We start from the raw sequence: 15,417 nt of genomic DNA on the forward strand, positions 1-15,417 counted from the left end.
TCCCGGGAATTCATTAATCCAAATCAAGATAAAAAGAAATCCAAGACGCGGAAACGGGGAAGGCGGGGAGGAGTCATAGAGAGCTTGAATCGTCTGAAACTTCAATGTATACCACTCCCCTCGATACTACTCTGCAACGCTCAGTCCATTAGAAATAAAACTAGATCAGAGAGAGGGGAAAGACACGCAGCACAGGGCCGCTCGGTGCGGGAGTCGAACTGGGGCCAGCTGCATTGAGGACTAAGCCTCTGTACATGGGGCGGCTGCTTAACCCACTACGCCACCGACCGCCCCTGCTGCTGCTGACATGTTCTTCTCAAATTTATTTAGTCATTTATTATTATTATTATTATTATTCTTAGTAGTGGTATTATTATTATTATCATTATTATTATTATTATTATTATTATTATTATTATCATTATTGTTGTTGTTAACATACAATCGTTGTAAATATTTATAATTTTTTTTGAGCTACTTGAAGAATTTGAAAGTATTTTTCTATTCTATTCTACAACACACCTATTGAAATTCCAACTCTAACTCATCAGCTATTATGCAAATAATCTTTCTCTTTCGTTGCCTTTTCGCCGGCAAGGTTCTAAGCAGCATTTCATCTTCCAAAAACTGCAGCAGTATCATTGATGACAGTGGCATTGTTTTCTTTTCCACTTTCGCCGTTGTCGAGTAGTTAGCAGTTAGCCCTTAATCCGATTTTTACAGTGCCATGTAACCCCACTGAGTGTTTTGGCAAAATTGCACACCAATGCAACATTAATTTTAGTGACCTCCGATTGGCGTAACCGGGTGTCATTAACGCCGACGTGAATAACTATTTTACCATATTTACGTTTATCCTTAGCCAGCAGTTTTAAATAGGATTCTATGTCGCCCGCTCTGGCCCCTGGAATGCATTTGACTATGGCCGCTGGTGTCTCTAATGCCACGTTTCTGACTATAGAGCTGCCAGTTACCAGGGTTTTATCCTCAGCGGGTGTGTTGCTGAGTGGGGAAAATCTGTTTGAAGCGTGGACAGGTCGATGGTGAACCACGGGCTTGACTTTAGGACCATGAATCTTCTTCCTGACAGTCACCCAGCCACCCTGGGGTCCCGGCTGCTCGGGTTCTGCAAGGAGGCGACTAATGGAGCTAGCTACGCTAGGTGGCTCCGCACTGGCTAAAGGGACCTGGCTCGCTATCGGGTGATTTTCAACGGTGCAGAGCCGAGCTTCCAATTCAGATAACCTCGCCTCCAAAACTACAAAAAGATTAAATTTTTTACATGTACCATTATCGCTAATGAGTGATTATTAGTAGTCCAAGAGGAGCAAGAAATTCCACAGTGCACAAACAAGGTAACAGGAAGTGATGCAATACGTCTTACCGCAAAGCAAAGCGTCAATCCTGATTCTATTGGCGAGGGTGCTATCAAGACATAGAGCTCCACATGCATCGCTGTGACACCTGCACTGAACAGAAGGGGCCGACACGGTGCTCACATGCCCCCTTGCAGCAGAACCAAGTAGGGGCCCCCTTGGAGCATATGGCTGTTGACATTCTAGGCTGCTTTCTGGTCACTGAACAGGGTAACCTCTACATTATGTTACTTTGGAGTACTTCACTATGTGGCCTAAAGGCTACGCAGTCCCCGACAAGAGCGCCATCACCAAGCTAAGAATGCTCCAGAGTGACTGGTTGGTTCAATGGTTACCCCTCTAGCCTTGCCACCCAACTTGCTATCCTGACCAGTTGTCAACAGAGAGACTGGGACTTGCATCTGCCTGTGGGCATACCAGACGGCGGTCCAAGAATCCACCAAGTGCAGCTCAGCAGTTTGGACATGAGCCTCTGTGGAGCAGGTGTTTGAACCTCCTCCCGAGCCAGAGGTGGGGCAGTGAGCCTGGCTTGGACTACCTTTATCAACTCTGAGAATGACTCAGGGGTGTGCACAAACTGACCAAGCTATCACTATGAGAGATTTTTCCATGGCAAAATTTTTTAATTATAACGATTTCAGAAAAAAGAACAAGTTGTTAGAGGATCAAGCATTGCAGGAGAGGCTTTAAAACTTACTGAAAAACCCTGAAGCAGCCTGTAATTTTGCAGTCCCACAGCACCCTGAACTTTTCATAACTCTTCATATTTCATATATTTTGATTACACAGCTCCTGCTTTTATGAAAAAGATATGACTTCAGAAGATCAATTCAGCAGAGGCCTACCAATCAGAGCACTGAAAACATTCCATTGACAAGATGAAAACTAACCCAACACTATATTACGTAGAAAGTTGGTATTACTACCCATTACATAAATGAACATGTACAGCATTCTTCTTTGCACAATCAGGTCAGCTGCGGTCACCAGCACAAAGCCAGCCTTCTTTATCAGTTTGTTCAGTGTCTTTGAGTCATTATATACTACTCCACCCCCTCTTGTAGACAGCCTCAGCATTGGATTTCCAATCTAGTCCGTTGTCCAGGTAAACTCTCAGGTATCTGCAGTCCTCAGCCACCTCTACCTCTTCTTCCAGATTGGAGATGGTGTTTGGCTTATTGCAGATCCTCCAAAATCCACATTCATCTCATTTGTTTTGTTTGTGTTTCAGATGAGGGGATTGTTCCCACACCATGCCAAAAATGGGTTGACCTATTCCTTGTACCCAAGATCTTGGCTATCCCTGATACACCCAACAACTGTCATCTTAGTATTTCTGAAGATGACAGTACTCTGAGTTGTACTGGGAAGGGTGTGTACAGAGTGAAAAGAAATGGAGAGAGTACAATCCCCTGTGGTGTTCCTGTACTGCTGACCACCCTCTCAAACCATTCAGTCTAACTGTAGTCTGTTTGGGAGGCAGAAGGATCTCAGTGTGTCCTAATGTGGTGATGTGTTGGTGAGGCTGAGGTGCATGGTGACATTACAGAGGTGTGACAGGGAAGCTGTGGATACAGGTAGGTTGTGTGGTCTATGTTGCTGGCAGCAGGTGAGAAGCTGAGTGTTGATCAGAAATGAACCTTCTGAAATACAGAAAGAGGTAATATCCAAAACGGTTAATTAATTGTGACACCATGTCCATTGCTGCCAGGAGGGTTTTTTTGTCCAGTTTGCCTTTAAGAGCTAAGAGACATACTACACGATTAAAAACAAATAGTAGTTTCAAGGATTTTTATTCTTTATCGTAGAAATAGAAACACTGTACATAAATTACTTTCTCTGAGACTAATATTGATGTAAGGATAAATGGAATTTGTCAACCTTCAAAACAAAGTAAACCAAGAAAACTTTTTCAACTTTTCCCAAGTGTCTCTGAAAACGAATATGATGTTAACTATGAGTAAAATTCCTGCACCTTCCTTTAAAATGATTAAAGTTGTTTTCCAACGTTTGTTAACACACATACACACAGAAATCTCCTCTAAAAGAGCACAGAGACTCACAATCAATGAAAAAACATCCACATCAATTTTTGATCCATTACTGTCACTGGTGGTGATGCATTGTCCCTTTAAGGAGAAATTAGGTAAAACAAAGAGTAAGGCAAAAGTTAGTTGCTGCTCACAGCAACCCTGCCCCCCCCAAGCCATGACAACAAGTTTCTATTGCAAGCAATACTACTACCTTTGAAAGACGAAAGCACAAGGTCTATGCATTATGAAGCTGAGTCACAATTTGCAGAAGTGAAGGACTCTTGTCCTGCCAGAGGACCAGAATTATTCAGGACTGACGAGCCCACTTGGTGTACAAAGACTCCATTGAGTCCGAAGCAACCGTGGCACTGGGGTCATCTAGCCTCCATACACATCGCTGTTAGACTGTGGTCTGTATGAGTTTATAGACCTTGTAATAGCACAGGGGATGAAGTGGATTGATTTTAGAAACGACCAAACAGATCATTGTAATAAAAAAAAAAACTTTATATCCTGGCCCATTCTGGTGGTGGGAGTGTACATTAAAATATTAATAGTGGCATACATGTTGGTAGGTAATAGTATGTAAACACTTTTTTAATTTGTTTTTGTGTCCCATTTTTATCTGAAGCAAATGTAAGTTTATATATAAAAACAAAACAAAAAAATTGCAAACTTGTAAATTGTTGTCCTTTCTGTGCCTGTCTCTCTTTGAGAGAGTTCACAACAGTTCCATTAAATGGCATCGGCCATGGAATAATAAATCCTATAGACAGGGCTCATAGAGGTGTTCAACGTAGGGCAATATGTCACATCTGGATCCACAGAGACATGTTACCTGAAACATCTGTAAGAGATGCAAAGTCATTTGTTATGTTGACTGCACAGTTTACAGCTGTTGAAATGCATGCAAGCATTTCCAACTGGGCTATTTAAATTATTGTCTATGACCGTCTTTGACAATTAGCATAAGGCAGTCAGCATAGCCCTGCTTACCAAAGAGTGGTGTATTGTAAGGGTGTGTGTAGAGAGAAAGGAAGGAAAAAGGGAAGAAAGAAAGGCAGGTATTGGTTGAAAGAAACCCTTTACAGGTTCACAAAGACAGTCACAACTGTAATTTAATCATGTTTCAGGTCAGTTTAGTTTAAGTGATCATCAATTGGCCCACAGATCTTTAACACCTTTTGACATTCTCAACCACAAAACAAAAATCGCAAATGAGGGGAGCCAGTGGGTAGGTTTTTAGTATTGAGACAATTCAATCCATGACATCCATTTTGTGTCGAGACATAACTTTTTGTTACTCTTTGACAGCAGGGGGTGTAATCAGTTGAATTTGTTCATGCCGTGTTACCTCCTCCCTATCTCACTCTGGCGTAGGAACTGGATGTTGTTTGCGCTGTCAGCTAGTTCGGGGTATTGCTCTATTGACAAAACGTAGTAGCCATCATTACCCAGAACCTTCCCACTGCTCAGCAGCTGCCTTTTCTCTCCTTCAGTCCACAGCCGTATTCCTTCCTCTCCATCTCTGACCCGCTGCTGTTCACGGGCCCAGGCGCTCGTCAGTGCCCTCTGCCTTGCTTGTTCCAGGATTCGTGCTTTCTCCTCATCCAGCGTTGTCCCATAACGCACATGGAGTACCAGAGCGCCATACTGCAGCTCTACATCAGCAAAACGGCGTGTTCTCCCATTCATCACAGTGGTAGACTGGGACACTGTGACATTCACGCCATTTTCCAGCGACTTTCTACCTGATGTTAGCCGCAGCGCACTGAGATCGTTCTCAGGCAGGCTGGTCTTGATGAAGTAGTGCGTGTCTCGTCCCTCGACTGTGAAATGTAGGTCCTCAAGGTAAAAGGCATTATTAAGGAGTCCAGCGACTTTGATGCAGTCTTCATTGGCAATGTTTAAGGCGTTGGTCACAACACGCCCTTGAATCACAGCAAACATCACTCCCTTTCCAATCAGAGACTTGACAGTCGCAAACCACAACCAAGGCTTGGTGTGGTCTGAATGTCGTCGGCTGAGCTGAATTTCTGGCATACGCTCAAAAGACAAGAAAGCCCCAGACTGACGAGTCACTTCCTGCTGGACACCTGAGATGGACTGTGGAGAGGAAGAAGAAGTAATGTTTATCCACCGTAATGCACTGTGATTACAAAAATAATATCATAATAAGCTAAATGAAACAAAGAATATTTCCAGATTGAATTTAAAAGTAGCAGCTACGTAAATAGATCTACCTGCAATTCCAGATAAACTATAAAATGATTCCTGGAATATCCTAACCTGTTTGTATTTGATCATATTTCAACACTTAACAGTAAGCAATATTTGTAATGTCTGTTGTGTTTTATACTTTGCAGTAATAGAAAAAATATTATTTGTGGAAATTTATAAATACTGTACATATAAACATAAATGTACCAAGGCAAGTTTTTTTAAATGACATCTTTGACCTCTCCAAATACATCTGTTTAATGAACTTCTTTAAATAACCCTTGAAAAACATTTTAACTTCTGAAAAATGTAGAGTAACAAAAACACAGCGCTTCTGATGATCCTTTATTGTCCCTGTGACTCTCCTCTCTGTGCAAACATCATATAATGAGGTACAGTTTGTATTGGTATTGAGATTTGCACAAGGAATCCGTTTGGCAGCAGACATGATACCGGCTGTGATACCAGCAAAACATTGTATGAACGATAAGTCATGCTTTATGTGGACGCGTTTTTGTTAGGCAGCGCCATCAATTGGTGATACCCAAAAATTGCATGAATGGGTATCATAAAGATGCAAAGTAAACATGCCTCAGGGAAGGAAGGGAGGCTCCCTATGGCTTAAAGGTGGCCTGGAACTAGATCTCTAAATTTTGAGCCTATTTGTGGACTGATTACAATGATTACAATGAATTGAATTCCAATTGGCTTGAATTGGACTTACTATCTAAGTGCCTTGAGATGACATTTGTTGTATTTGGCGCTATATAAATAAAAATGAATTGAATTGAATTGAATTGATCAACACACCTGTAAGTAGTACATTTCCTGGTGAGAAAGACCAAACTGCACATACAAGTCCATACTTGTATAGTTTCAGATTGGTCCAAATGGAACGATACAAGGGTTGATTTATAATGGTGTATGAGGTCATCCTCAGCAAACAAAGAGATCAAACCAAGGGGTTTAAGAAGAGGAGTCCCGAGATACTAAGCCAGTCTCATCAGCATGTTTGGCCTATATTTCTGATGTTGGCTAGATAAATGCACCCTGCTTGCACATTGTCTTCAGAAGATCATTTTTGCCTCATCTTTGTCTCCTGATTCTACACCTACCACAGATACAACTGAATAGCCTTTCTTAGCCTTAAGCTAAGAAAGATACAAATGATGATACACATTCTCCCTCGCTAAATAGTTTTTTTACCTTTCACTTTGTACTTCCAACTGATATCTGCATGTCTTGGATTTCTTTTTTTCTTTGTTCCACTGTAAGTTCATTTCTAGCAAAGACTACAAGTCAGCTTTAGATGTTACTGATGGATTCAATGATTCCTTTAGTTGTATTTTGGAAACATCAGCGAAGCAAATTTGAGATATATTGGTTTTGTACGCCTTTATGCTTTTATGCGGCTGTCAAATTCATACTGTTCTGCAACTTACTGTGGATCAACTTGTTTCAAATTGTTACAAATTCAAATGAGTAGATTCAATGCATTGATGACCAGCAACATTGTAACAGGTAAAGGCAACGTATCTACTCTGACATCACTGATGTGATAATGCCAGAGGCACCCAATTCTTCAAGGTTTGAGCAGTGCAGTAACAGAGAAATAAATCATCTCTTACCCACTAAACCTGTATAATATAAGAGAACTTAGAATACATACAGGCAGGTCATCCCATAGCTGGCTCTTTTCCATCTCCAGTGATGGTTGTGTCAGGTCAAACTTAGGAATGGGGAATCCCGGGATCGCATTGTGAAGATGAAAGCCAAATGTGACCAACCAGATGTTGACATCTATGGAGAAAGTGGGCAGTGATTTTGGAATAGAGATGGGGATAGATAAAGAAGTTTAAGTGTGAGTTAAAGGATGTTGCTTTGATGATTTTCATTTAATAGAAATATCATCTGGACATAGTGCAGTAACAAAGACTTTTGTTATCAGTTATTCTATCGTATAATAAAAACATTCCTTTTGTAAACATTACATGTCCCACATTGTTGCAGCTCATTACTATAAAAATAAAGATGCATTTTATTATTTCCAAAGCATCTGTTCCATTAAAATACTTTATCACTTTTATGACAACAAAGTATTCCACAAGGCAAAAATCAAGTCTTCTTGTCACATTTTCACCAGGCCCATTTCAGGATGCTTTCCACATTAACGATGGTAATAGAGTAATGCAGCACAGCACATGCATATTGTCAGTATTTATCTAACCTGAGCAGCATGGATTAGGTACCTTTCTTCTTCAGAAAATACATAGACTTGTAACACACATATGCAGAAACTTTAAAAACACATGATAGGGGACCAATAAAAAGTTCTGCTTTATGTTCTTCTCATGTATCAGCTGCACTTATTGGTCCATCTATTTCCTTGGTGTTTTTATAATGTAAATGATTTTTCCTAGTTTGTTTTTAACCAGGATATATAATTCAACTTGCACTAAAAACATCATATTTCACATTCTATCACTTTGTTCCAGGATGGACTATTGTAATTCCTTATTACTAGGAAATTTTCAAAATAGCTTTCTGAAGCCTCCACCAGATCCGGAATGCTGCAGGTCTCTCCCATTCCCTCTATTTTAGTTTTTCTTTATGATGTTTGTGAAATCCAGAATAACATTTTAAAATCTTCTCTTCACACCTTGCTTTTAATGACCAAACTTTGTTGTATCTTAAAGACCTCATTGTTCCACATTTTCCCATCAGAGCATTTCAGACTGCAGACTTACTTCCCAGAAGCACAAAGAGAGGCACATCCCTTTCCCGTAACCCTAGCCCCAACTGAATATTTTATAGGAATTTTTGGAATAATCCACGTAAATTTCAAATCATTTCCATTCTGTGAAAGATTACTCTGAGGCTTAACAAACTTTTTCAGAGTTTCAGATTTTTTTTCACAATCTTTGATAAAACAATATAATCATTATTTTTTCCATATCTTAAGGACCCCTGCCAGACACAGAGACCAAAACACACACTCATCATTTATACATTGGGACATTCAATACAACATCAATTGTGAGGACCCATTGAGTTAACAGTATTATTTTTCTCCTGGAAGTGAAACTAACAGTTTACCAGACTAAACCAAAACAGTGTTGAGAAAGATATTTACATGGGTCAGTTTTTTGGGTGGCGCAAATGAGCGGCAGGGGCTACGGGTGGGGAGTTGCACAGGGGGCTTGCGTTGTGGAGGGGAGGTTGCGAGGTGGCTGGACCCTACTTGTAACTGCTTGCAATTCTAGTCATCTCTTTTTTCTCTACCATTGCAGGTATCCCATGCCTGGTGTGTTTGTTTGTGACCAGTTGGGGTTGTGGGTCTGGTTCTGCTCGAGGTCTCCTCCTGTTAAAAAGGATTTTTTTCCTTTCGACTGTTGCCCACCAATTATAATGTGCATAATCAGGGTGGGGCACTCAATCAAAGTCCATCAAGATTTGATACAACGTCCTGGTTTCCATAACTTGTCAAATGTATAGAAGTTTTCAATTTAGAAGTACTGTCATATTGAATTGGATTGTACTGATCTGAATTAGAACTGGACTTGAATTGAACTGGAGTATAATTTTATTCATATGGACTGTATTTACATTGACTTGAGTTGAACTATTATTTACTCTTAAAGTGCCTTGAGATGACTTTGGTTGTGAATTGGTGCTATACATATATATATATATATATGTATATAACTACACTGAGCAGAATTTTACTGGATTGTGAATTCATATGCTGAAGAAGATGAACACCCTCACTGAGTCTGGTTCTCCTGGAAGTATCCTTATTATATCCATTTCTACCCTCGACTTTTCTTGTGAGTGGGTGCTATATGAATAAATTGAGGCAAACTTAGTTGAATTGAATTGTTACCTGTAACATAGTCTTTGACCTGATGAATCTTGCTGATGGGGTCGTTGCCTCGGAACATAAACAAGTTAAAGGGCCGAGGTTCTTTACCTACACGTGTCCATGTGCCGATGTCAGGAGTGGTCCATCTTGATTGAAATATAATGATGATGATAAAACAACAACACTGATCAGATATACAACACTGACAAAGCACACAGCAAATGCTTGTGTGCAACAGCATGTCATGCTCACATTGCAAATGACCAAATTATCCAGGGTTTGTCTACCTTCCTGCAGGGATGTCGTAATCTCGGTCTCCAAAATGCAGCAGTCTTGTCAGAGGATCATAAAGACCTCCATGGAAACCAATCACCAACACAAAGTCTGGGTTGGAGTCAAAGTAAACCTCGCCATATGCCGTGTACTGAACCTGCATACACACGAGCAGAGATTTATGATCTCATTTAGAGAGACTAAACAATTTAATTCCAAAACGGATTAGATACTGAAGTCTTTATTGTTTTATTCTTACAATAAGACACGCACATACCTGTTTAAGCAGTAGTCCATTGTTGCTAAAGACAGCCAGTGGAGTTCCAGTGTTATCACATGCAATATAAAACTCTTCTCCACTACTGATTTCCATTGCAAACACATGGCCCTGTGCAGGAATACGCATGACAAATGCACTCATTAGGGACAAAATGTTATTTATGAAGGTGATTCTTATCATTGTTGCACAAAACTGTTCTATAATCCCACGAATATTGTACAAGGACTTTAAACAATAATGACACCATCTTGGATTTTTTTTGTGGTGGGATGTTGTAGCAAAACAGTTTATGAGCATTTGAGCTTACAAAACAAGCACAAATTTGAAAAAAATATTTATGGCAGTGATACCTCTGTAGTTATATAAACATACATATAAACAACATACAAACACACACATATTTATAAATTTCCATATTATGTACATATAATTACATATGTATATATTTGGAAAATGATGTCCAAATTAAATGAACCAATATTTGAAGTAAAAAAAGTGGCATGCTGGGGCATGACAACATTTACCGTAATAGATTACAAGCCCAAAAGGAGTCCCCTATTAAACTTTGTGTATTTACAGGCTGCATGCAGACAATAGTAATGTTGTTAACATGCAGCTGTGCAATTATAGATCTTGTTTTCATCTGTACCATACACTACCACCTCATATGTTTCCATGTTAGCAGGTCCCGTAATTCCACTGCTGACACTGCTAAAAATGACAGATTTTCCTTTTTGGATCTCTGAAAGCAGAACTTCAATCTCAGAGCCTGTATAGTTTTTCTTTTTGCACCTTGATGCCATTCTCAACACTCAACACTTCCTCGTCCATGTGCACTTAAATACGCACGGGTGGCATTCTTCATGTTTACCCAGGTCGTTTACACACTTATTCCAAAGTTAAGAGCGTTTGTTGAATCAGACGTGGCGTGTTCGTACGAGACCTTACGAAAAAAGGTTGTTGCATGAGGCCCAATGTCTTCTATGTCTGCACCAAAAATATCTTCTCCAATTCTGTTATGAGGTCAGCAATCTGCTTTGAAGCCAGCGATTCAAAGAAACTTAACAAACCGATAAAGAAGGCTAGATCTATACTGGGAACTTCTCTAGAGCCACTGGACCTGATTGAAAAAAGACGAATGCTGCACGAGTTGGTGAACATAAAGAAAACTGACCATCCTTTTCATAACATTGTGTTGAAACAACAAAGTGTAATCAGTTTGAGGCTTCTTCAGCTATGCTGCTGTACAGAAAGATACAGGAGGTCCTTCCTGCCAGCAACAATAACTGTTCATAATGAAATCATGTTAGCTTAAAATACTGCAACAATATAATTTAATTTTTGGGATAAATAAAGTATTTTTTCATTTGATTTAATCTAATTTCCTATACTAACTATAGTATTTCACATTAAGGTTTTGAAACTGACAGAACTGAGAGCAACTTGGGGATTAAAAGAGGCAATTGATATATTTTACCGATCTGCAGATCACTTCAGTCCCATTGTGTGGGACTGAGTACTGCAGTCCAGGCAGAAATAAAACATTTTGCATTATCTCAGATAGTTGTGCTTATCAGAAATCATGTCTTAACACAGCTTTTAAGACAAGTTTAAGACATCACTTGATGTTGTCATAGCTTCCAGCTTCAGCCCCTGTGAGTTTGTGGTTCCATTTAGAATTTCTATTTAGAGTTTCTAGATTCAACTACCAAGAAAGAAAGAAACAAACAAATATAAGTATATTTTACCCATGTTCCAAGTTTACGGCAATGGTACTGACACGCTACAAATGACTTTTTCAAGGCACATACCTGCAGATCATAGTAAAAAGATGTGATCTCGGAGCTGGAGTGGTTATAGACGTGGGTGATCCTTGTGGGGTAATTAAGGTCAGAGTAGAAGAACTGCAGATGCTGGCCCAGACTGTTTCTTGATGCCACACGTCGACCCAAGCCATCATAACGATATTGGATGGTCCAACTGGCTGCTTTACTATAGACACGAATTAAAAGACCTGAAAAAAAAAAATTCAAATAGTAGGAATAAGGATATAAAGTATGAGAAGACAACAGTAACAAGCTAGATGCTAACACTGCAATCTATAGAATATGAGAATTTCAGACTTTGGCAGCAAAATGATTTAGGCAGGGTTGTTGCATAATACTATTAAACTTTGTCATCAAGAAATGTTTGAGATGATAAAATCCCAAAATGAACTGCCAATTTCATATGCCAAGTTGAACTTTTCTGTTATATTTTGTTGTTGGTTTCATATTGTTTTACTGGACCAACAAAAAATTAGGAGCACATCACCAATACTCACCTTTGGAGTTGTATTCAAATATTTCAGCTCCTCTCTGTCTCAAGAATCCATCTTCATCCAGCCTGTACTGAACATCCCCCAAACGAGTGATTCTGTCCCTTAGATCGTAGCGTAGCGGAGTTAACCGACCACTGTTCCCTGGGTTCAGCAAGTGCAGGTTTCCATTCAAGTCATAATTATACCTGTAATGTCAACATTTCTATTATTAACATCTAACATCAGTTAAGGATAGTGCACGTTTTTCCTTCTAATTAAATGATCCTACCTCCACATCAACTTCTCATTGAGGTAGACTGTTTGTAACTGTCCATCAACATCATACTCATAAGCATATTTGGTTGTGTTGGCAAACGGTCCAATCTTGACCTCGCGTTTCGTGACCCTGCCCATGTTGTCATATTGAATGGTGATCCAGTACATCAGAGACCTGAAAATCTCATATTGGATCTCCTTGATGCGGCCATGCTGGTCAAAGTGTTTAGTGTAGGTCATGACTGCTGTTGATATAATCTAAGAGAAGTGGGGATAAATGCAGAATATCAATAATTCATTTCTAACAGTCACATAAAGCTGTGCTGATAAGCCTCAAACAGAATGTTGTGTCTGGCATAAAAAACTACAGTTGGTATAAACTAATGAGTTGAATTAGTGTCGCTGTGAATGAAAAAAAAAAAAAAGAATGAACACAGTAATCTCTGTGCCTGGTGCTCTGCATATGGCAGCTTTCCCTCCAGAGTGCAACATTTGTTGGGAGGTAGAATTAATTGAATTACTGAAACTCGTTTTCTAAATTTTGTACAGCTTACGGTTCACTGCTGTTTGCACACTTATTTACCACAGAAAAAAGAATATCTTAACTTTTGCGCCTCACATAGCTGTGTTGCTGCACTACGGAAGCACACGTGCCAAATTAGTATCTGACACAAGAAATGCTCCATTTGTACAAATGTATTTGAAATACCAGAAGACATTGTCAAAACGTACTTTTGATTACAAAAACACATTATTTGTAATTGGCTGAAAGAAGCCGAGAATGACCAGGACTGTTTTAACTAGAACTATTCATGCAACACACAGGGCACCAAGACTTTTTGTAGCTCTTCATGTCTGTTCTGTCAGTTTGCTTTGTTTTGATGTAGATCATAAATTCTGTAGGTATATCACTTCACACATTTTGACATTCTAAGTGGCATTATTTTTTTCTGACTAATATATCAGTTAAAAATGGAATTAACATTAACACTCTTGACTTACCTGATTGATATCATAATAGATGACTCCAAATTTCCCAAACTGCTCCACTTTCCCAGATATATCATCAAACTGATAGAGATCAATTGGTAGTGGCGTCTCATTGATTACAGCCTGCATGCTGGTGACCCTGAAGCTGTTGTCGTAGGTATAGTCGAAGCGTGCATTCACCATCCCATCTTCGCTAAAGCGGAATATCTGCCGATCAACCAGTGGGCCGATTTGGCGGTAGCGGATGGAACAGATGAAGCCTTCGCTTTGCAAGTTGACTGTTTTAAGCACACCAGCGGTCTCATCATATGTGAAACTGACCCGTGTTGAATCATAAAGGATCTCTGCTAGCTTGTTCTGATGAGACAAATACAACAATGCCATGCGTTTACAATTAGTGACAGCGTGAAATATAGAATATATGTAATCCAAGTTAAGCCTCTCTCTCTCTCTCTCTTTCTCTCTCTCTCTATACATATATAAATACACTGCTCAAAAAAATAAAGGCAACACCTAAACACCACAATGTAACAGAGCATTTCTGTGTTCTCAGCCTTTCTGGCTGATGTTTTGGTCACTTTTGCATTTGGTCAGTGCTCCCACCCCCAGAGGTAGCATGAGGCGGTGTCTGCCACCCACAGAAGTTGCTCAGGTAGTGCAGCTCATCCAGGATGGCACATCAATGCGAGCTGTGGCAAGAAGGTTTGCAGAGCATGGAGGAGATACCAGGAGACAGGCCAGTACACCAGGAGACATGGAGGGGGCCGTAGGAGGGCAACAACCCAGCAGCAGGACCGCTACCTCCTCGCTGCCAGAGCCCTGCAGAATGACCTCCAGCAGGCCACTAATATGCATGTTTCTGCTCAAACTGTCAGAAACAGACTCCATGAGGGGGGTATGATGGCCCCACGTCCACAAGTGGGGCTTGTGCTAACAGCCCAACAGCGTGCAGGGCGATTGGCATTTACCTGAGAACACCAAGATTAGCAGATTGGCCATTGGCGCCCTGTTCACACTGAGCACATGTGACAGAGTCTGGAGACGCCGTGGAGAACGTTCTGCTGCCTGCAACATCCTGCAGCAGAACCGGTTTGGTGGTGGTCAGTGATGGTGTGGGGGGGCCGCACAGCCCTCCATGTGCTAGCCAGAGGTTCCCTGACTGCCATTAGGTACCGGGATGAGATCTTCAGACCCACTGTGACCACACGCTGGTGCAGTGGGCCCTGGGGTCCTTCTGATGCATGACAATGCTCGGCCTGATGTGGCTGAAGTGAGTCAGCAGTTCCTGCATGATGAAGGCATTGATGCTATGGACCGGCCCGCCCGTTCCCCAGACCTGAATGCAATCCAGGACATCTGGGACATCGTGTCTCCTTCCATCCACCAACGCCACGTTGCACCACAGGCTGTCCAGGAGTCGAATGATGCTTTATTCCAGGTCTGGGAGGAGATCCCTCAGGAGAACACCCGCCACCTCATCAGGAGCCCAGGCGTTGTAGGGAGCTCATACAGGCAGGTGGAGGCCACACACACTGCTGAGCCTCATTTGGACTTGTCTTGAGGAATTTCCACTGAAGTTGGATCAGCCTGTCATGTGATTTTCCACTTTTATTTTGAGTAGGATTCCAAATCCAGACCTCCATGGGATTATAATTTTGATTCACATTGATCATTTTTATGTTATTTTGTTCTCAACGTATTCCACTGTGGAATGAATAACGATTTTCAACTGGAATATTTCATTCATTGAGATTTAGGAAGTGTTATTTCAGTGTTCCCTTTATTTTTTTGAGCAGTGTATATGCACA

The 15,417-nt window shown here is 40.6% G+C and overlaps 1 protein-coding gene across 3 annotated transcripts in view; it reads right to left on the reverse strand.

Moving 5' to 3' along the window:
• Positions 1–3,153: 3,153 nt before the first annotated feature.
• tenm3 (teneurin transmembrane protein 3) overlaps positions 3,154–15,417 on the reverse strand; it is a 204,043-nt gene continuing 191,779 nt past the window's right edge. For all 3 annotated transcript variants that reach the window (XM_075464209.1, XM_075464208.1, XM_075464210.1), the window contains 9 exons: positions 13,622–13,966; positions 12,633–12,877; positions 12,368–12,549; positions 11,856–12,058; positions 10,042–10,152; positions 9,779–9,921; positions 9,513–9,637; positions 7,299–7,429; positions 3,154–5,515 (listed from right to left, as the gene is read on the reverse strand). In XM_075464209.1, the coding sequence (XP_075320324.1) occupies positions 4,760–5,515; positions 7,299–7,429; positions 9,513–9,637; positions 9,779–9,921; positions 10,042–10,152; positions 11,856–12,058; positions 12,368–12,549; positions 12,633–12,877; positions 13,622–13,966 (2,241 nt within the window). In that variant the 3' untranslated portion in view covers positions 3,154–4,759. The remainder of the gene's footprint in view (positions 5,516–7,298; positions 7,430–9,512; positions 9,638–9,778; positions 9,922–10,041; positions 10,153–11,855; positions 12,059–12,367; positions 12,550–12,632; positions 12,878–13,621; positions 13,967–15,417) is intronic.

The sequence above is a fragment of the Odontesthes bonariensis genome, chromosome 4, assembly GCF_027942865.1.
Source record: "Odontesthes bonariensis isolate fOdoBon6 chromosome 4, fOdoBon6.hap1, whole genome shotgun sequence".
Taxonomy (NCBI): Eukaryota; Metazoa; Chordata; class Actinopteri; order Atheriniformes; family Atherinopsidae; genus Odontesthes; species Odontesthes bonariensis.